Raw genomic sequence first — 6,478 nt, 5'->3', positions numbered from 1 at the left:
CCTCGCGACCTTCAACTGCAACATTTCCATAAATAAAGGCTTCTTCTCTATGTAATATGGTTTCTTTGATCTTTTCATAAGAGGTTGGTTGGCTGGTCAAAGGTGAGGGCTCTAACTGTGTAGGGGGTGATGTGTCGTTTACATTGCCTCGCCTTTCTCCTCCCATAGATTTAGTACATAAGGAAATGTTTACAGTGGAAGCCATGGTTACGTGAGGTTTTTGCAAACTATGTATTATGGGGGAAAATATTGCTGGAAAAGTGGAGCGGCGTAGTGGGTTGCAAATATTTATATGAGACAATCAAGGTTAATAAGAATGGGAGGATGAATTTGAATCTAAGGGTCGTACTTGCAAGACCCTACAACTGTCCCAGAGGCGGGAAATTGAAATAATCATTTAATGGTTAAATACGATTAATCCAACAGTTCGGGATCTACTTTTCATTATAGGGGCGGTTACGGTATTGAGCCTTAATGCTTATAAGTCCTATAGTTAACCTTTTATCACACTGGACGGTTAACTCAGACTTGGGGGGCATGTGCATGATATAAATGATAGTCCGAACAATTGACATTTGTAGTCGTTCGGTTTACCCCTTGTGTCAACGGTCCACTAGATTGATCTTGGGCCAGTTATTGGGCCAGCGTGCAAGATATTATTGGACCAATGAGTTGGAAAATGAGGTTGATAACAGAACAATCAAAGATATTGGTTAAAGATACGTATAACTAAAAAGGAAGTTGTTTATGAGTAACAGGCCGAATTTAAAGATAAGATCGTTTTATTGGACATGTGTTAACATAGGGTCCATAGAATAATTTATAAATACAAGGCTTAGCCACAAAGGTAGGCATGTTTTACAAAATTCTAAATATCCAATTGTGAGAAAAAATTCATTGAACAACGTCTGACTTGAGCGTTGGAGTGCCTTTTGTAAATACCTTTTCCCAATCTAAACCTCGAGAACTCGGACTAAGAGACTCAAGAGTCAAAAAAAATGAAAGCTACATCAAAAAGATATATCTCTCAACCCTATTCAAATACATACAAAAACACTTGATAAACATTAATGCTTAGAAGTAAGGAAGGAAATAAAGTAGCTTTATGGGAAATTTGATATTAAATAGTAGGTCCTTTGAGATGCACAATCGAAAAGTAAGAAGTAAAGTCGTTGAATTGTGAAGGGCACTTTAGTTGAGTAAAATAAGGAAATCCTGAGTGTACTCCCAAAAGTGTAGGGGAAACGGCTCCAAAGGGACCAACCAAAACATAAACTTTAGTCTTAACTTTGATTCTCATTCCGTTTTCTCTCTTTCACATCACATATGGATCTACCCTTTCTCTCTTTTTCCATCTTTCCAGTCTCATTCCATCATTTACCAAACACCTATAACATATATAAGGACTCCAACACTGTCATACCAATACTGCTAAGAAATCAACAAATTATCATTACAATAAATGCAAACCTTATACTTTTTTAACAATAATATGAGGAATCCTTCTTCGCATTATGGCATGAATAAACTATAGTGGAAGGTTTTGGGTTGAGAGAAAGAAGCATGTTGGTGCTTAAATGAAAAATTTGTACCTTGATCATACTTGAAGATAAAGCTTAAAAAGTGACATATGCTGGAATATAATGATTAGTATTTCATATTAAGAATCCGAGGGACCAATTATGGAGCGCATTAAAGCAGCTTTTAGCCAAACCACATGGGGTTGAGGTCTGAGAATAAATTGTAAGGTGAGTAGAATTGGAATTGAAATTGAAGAAGATTTTTGACTAATTTGTTGGCGTTATTAATTTTGAGCATTGAGTGGGGTGTGTTGGATCTGGGTCGTAAGTTAGCTGGGATCCCAAAATTTGAAGCATCGACATGATTTCGTTGGTGACAGAAAACAAAGTGAATGCGAAAATGGGATAGATGATTTGACGCACCATCTTAAGATTTGTTTGTATTACACACACCACATACTTTTTCTTCATAAAGAGCTGACACGTGAAACTAGGAAGCTCGATAACCAGATAAGCATTTCCAATAAAAGTTAAGGTACAATTACATGAATCTGATTATACAAGTACGCAACTTTGAAACAAGACTTTATCATAAAAAAATGTGCATAATGAAAAGAAGGAAGAGAACATGCACGCACCTCCTCCTCCACCCTTTTAATTTCCTCTCTCTCATCATAATTTTACTTGCTTGCCATTTTTGAAGTTGTTGTTTGGCACCATGGGAGCAAAACCCCACTGCCTATAGTAGTGCGCCACACATGACATGAGTGCCACCAAGCAAAATATACAAGATAAGGTTTCGACCAATTCAAGATGAGGTGTCACAAAAAATCTCACTTACACTGCTTTCGGATAGCTCCAATTCTTACATTCTTAAAAGAATTTGAAAGTTAAAGAGCAATGTGTATGTAATGACAAAAAATTTCAAAGTACTTGACATCGTCCTTTGTCTAAGTCTGAAATGAGACCCACAAAACAAAAGCCATTGCTGCCTGTCACTAGTTTTGTACATTTCTTTGATTAGACCCAATAATGGCACCTTCAATTAAGAATCAGGTACATTTGAAAACAAAAGGAGAAAAGCTACAAACCCAATTAAATTCATTTCTTATTTCCACTTCCAATCTCATTTCATTTGGCTATCACAGTCGCTTCCTTTTCTGTGAAGGAAAGGCCCTGACCGTCAAGTACCGCTTGTCCCTATTAGGCCACTCTGCTACAATTCCCCATCTCCATTCTTATATTTAGATTTACCCTTTCTTCTTTACAATTCCCTCTTTAATTTCTCTTTTCTCAACTATTATTATCAGGGCACCGTAAAAATATGAAATACTGAACAATTTATAATAGTATGAAAATTTATAAATAATAAATTATGAGTAAAACAAAAGAAGTGGAAAGATTAATGCCTTACAACTTTCTTAACCATGCATAAACAGGAAAACGGTATTTTTATTATTAACACTTTATTTTATTTGTTTTTTCCTCTACAAACTACAAAAATAATAAATACAGTAAAAAAATACACTTAAAATCTGGCATCCTCGAAGCCATGTAAGTCACTGACTCTGTTCATTGACTTTCTCATAATAGCCACTTTAGCCAGTTTCTCGGCTACTCTCCAAGCCGACATCGGCGTCAGCGGCTCTCCTTTTTCCTCCAACCAGCTGCTACCCATATTTAACTTTTGGCTCCTCAAATCGGATTGTTCGGCTTCGAGCCAGCTCAAACACTCATCGTCCTGTTCGCGGCTCAGAGTCGCTCGAGCTGAATATAGCAAATGTAGCGCGCCAGACACATCATTGCGAGCCACCATCCTTCTCGACTCGGCTACTGCTCGAGCGCTGACGTGGCAACGCCTCAACCGCTCGATCCTGGGATCACACGATCGAACAGTGTGGGGTCGCGGAACGATTAACTCACGCTCCTTGGAATTAACAAGCTCTTGAGTGAAGGGGTCAAGGTGGGAGCACCGTACGGTTATAAAACGGAGGTGGAACCCACGAGAAGCTGTGCCAGCTGGCACTTTTAACTCCACCAGCAACTCTCTCTCCTCAGCCGCGCAGAGATCGCCGAGGGCGACGGAATTCGGCGAGAAAGCATCGGTGCAACCCTTGGCCACAGAGTATACGGCAGCGATCTCCGCCGGGGCCGAGCGAGAAGCTAATTTTAATTCAAGTTTAAAGTCCTCTGCCACCACGCTCAACAAATTCCCAACGCGGGTCGCGAAATCGGAGTCATGCCGCGAGTCGTCACACGCGCCTTCCTTAGAGTATCTGAGGGAACGCACCGCGAAGCGCGTGGTAGACAACCGCTGATCCTCGTGGCCGTTTGTGAAGAGAATGATTTTGGCAACGGTGTTCTTCTGCCGTCGATCTTCCAGAACCTTCGCGGCTTTCTTCAGCGCGTCGTTTCTAGCCGGTGTTTCGCCGCGCTGGAGCTCGACGGCCGCAAGCGCGTCGACGACTCGCCGCGCCGCAGTCTGACCGCGGCCTGTCATCCTCCGCAGCGGAAACAGCCTTTTCGACGCACCAGAGAATGCGACGATGGAGAGACGGTCGGCAGAGCCAAGCAAGGAGATCACAACTTCCATGGAACGTTTCAGCATACGAAGCTCCTTACTGGAGACAGTGTTTCCGAAGTCGAGTACCGTGACAAGGTCCACGGGCGGTCGACTGGCTGCAGCTTTGCGCGGCCTAGCCATGACCTTGAACAGAGCAACATATGTCTCGGAGCTCCGATTGGATGCCACAATCGCAGCCTCTGAAGCGAAGGTGGCGTCGATGTTTCTGGTTCTGAGCGATGAGGAGGCATGAAAGCTTTCTGGTTCACGATTTTGTTCTTCATCTTCCTCTTCCTCCTCTTCGTTCTCGTTGGATTCAGGTATGGGCTTGAAACGCGAGAGCGAAGTTGGCGACATGAGTGGCTCGTCGTCGCTGTAGTTGTTTATCTTAAAGGACTTGGTCGTTTTGGTGTGTTGTGGTTTGTTTTCATCGGCGGGTTGAAGTTGGCTCCAGTTAGCATTGCAGACGGGGCAGGTGTGGATTCTGTGTTTTTTGACGTGAGCTGCTATGCATGGGAAGTGAAAGACGTGAGAACACTCTGCAGTGAAAATTGCCTTTCCTTGGCCGGTTTTGACAGTCTGCGTGCAGATTCCGCATGAGCTCTGCACAGAGAAATTAGAAGAAAGGGTTAGAAGAAAATTGAGAATGAATAAAGAGCAAGAGTGTGGGATTATTAATTACTTTGGATAAGCGTGAGGAGGGTCTGGGGGAAGAGGGAGTGAATAGGTGAAACGGCGTGGGAGATGGTGCTGTAGCGTTGTTGTTACATTGGTGCTTGGAGAGTGGTGAATTGGTTCGGCAACGGAGGGTTGGGCGAGACTCTGAGTGTGGAATTGACGATGGAGTGGAGAATAGTGAGAAAGTGGATGTGATTTTGGGCGTTGGATGGGTGTTCTCGTAATCAGAATTGTTTTCTGGTAATGGGTTGGTGTTTTCGAGCATTTTGTTGGATGTGCAAAACGTCCTTCTCCATCCAGAAACCATGATTCTCACAACACACTCTCAGGAATTTTATCCTTTTGTTTTATGGAAGGGTTGAATTGGAGAAAGCCTTTTGCACTCCAAAGTGGACGATAGAAAGGCAAGAGAAAAGGAAATGGCAGTCGACCAAACCCAAGAGGACACCACTCTTTAACCTTCTTCTCTTCCCTTCTTCCCCCACCAATCTATTTATAAATAAATATTTCTCTTTTTCTTTTCCCAAATCCAAATTCAACACCTTTTCATGTCAATTTCCACTTTCAAAATTATCATCGTTTCTTTTTAGTTTTCTTTTCTTAGCTTATCTTTATACCACGATATTTAAATGTTACTGTTCCGGTACGAGACCGAGTTCCAAACCTATACAATTTCTCCTCCTCGAACCGTCCGCTACTTCACTTCACCAGTTCTTTCCTGTACTTCCAGAGTTTGGAGGGTACCTGCCAAAGGTACTCCGATGCTTAAGTTAGTTAAGGTGTCCGATCGGGCCTTTAAATTCAGAGATAAATGCGTAATGAATGAACCTACTTACTTGAGACCTTTGACCTGTATTTATAGTGTTGGACATGGGCCTGGTATTAAGGTTACCCTAATTAGGGCCCAATCACAGCCCAATCACCTTAAACATGTGATTATACTAACTATTTTGAACTTACCCTGGCCATGGAGACCGTTCGCCCGCTACCGTCCGGACCTCACTATTCATTCCTACCGGCCGTCTTATGAGGTAACCGTCCGCCTCACTGGGCGTCTTCAGTGAGTTGATCTGTCTTATCCGACCGTCCGGCTATATTCTTCCCGAACGGTGGTCCCTAGTACAGTTACTTTATTTTATCATTTGTTTATCTTGAAAATGTATAGTAGAATCTATTTTGTATGCTTTTTTTTTTCTCTGGGTTCGTAGATCTATTTTTAATTTGGATTGTTGATGGCAGGTTTTCACACTGAAAAAATACATAAATAGAAAGGATAAAAATACTTAGATAACATTTTTTGACAACATTTGAACATCATCATACATGTCATTGTATGATTGGTTCATGGCAGTGTCATTGTGTCATTTGGACCAATCACACAATGACATGTATGATTGATGTTCAAATGTTGTCAAAAAATGTTGTTTATGTATCATTACCCAAATAAAAAATAGTCTATATTTCAGAAAAACTGATGAGTTAACTCTAAATTTAAATTGGAAGTGTTAGTGTATGAAAAGGAGAACAAACACACACTTAATAGAGTTTTGGCTTGTAGTTACTTATTCTTGGTTGGCATTGGAGAGGTGGTATTAAGAGAATCATGGTTTTTACTACACAAACCACATTTGAATTCAAATGTAATTGTGAAATTTTAGGTTATAATAATATAAGGACAGAAAACACATTACCATGTGTATTGTAGTGAGTTAGATTC

At 41.2% G+C, this 6,478-nt stretch overlaps 1 protein-coding gene across 1 annotated transcript; it reads right to left on the bottom strand.

Moving 5' to 3' along the window:
* Positions 1 to 2,908: 2,908 nt before the first annotated feature.
* On the bottom strand, positions 2,909 to 5,613 carry LOC106754806. The gene is made up of 2 exons (XM_014636875.2): positions 4,766 to 5,613; positions 2,909 to 4,686 (listed from the first exon to the last, which is right to left on the bottom strand). The coding sequence occupies exons 1-2, from the start codon at positions 5,066 to 5,068 to the stop codon at positions 3,049 to 3,051; spliced, it is 1,941 nt and encodes a 646-aa protein (XP_014492361.1). The 5' UTR covers positions 5,069 to 5,613; the 3' UTR covers positions 2,909 to 3,048.
* Positions 5,614 to 6,478: the final 865 nt, after the last annotated feature.

This window comes from Vigna radiata, unplaced genomic scaffold (assembly GCF_000741045.1).
Source record: "Vigna radiata var. radiata cultivar VC1973A unplaced genomic scaffold, Vradiata_ver6 scaffold_270, whole genome shotgun sequence".
In the NCBI taxonomy this organism is placed as follows: Eukaryota; Viridiplantae; Streptophyta; class Magnoliopsida; order Fabales; family Fabaceae; genus Vigna; species Vigna radiata.
This window is presented reverse-complemented; position numbering and strand designations above follow the sequence as displayed.

Bases quoted from the DNA above. Each gene is read 5' to 3' on its own strand.
- LOC106754806 (XM_014636875.2), bottom strand. From the start codon at position 5,068: ATGGTTTCTGGATGGAGAAGGACGTTTTGCACATCCAACAAAATGCTC. The intron at 4,687-4,765 runs GTAATTAATAAT...TTCTCTGTGCAG, and splicing joins CCTCCTCACGCTTATCCAAA to AGCTCATGCGGAATCTGCAC.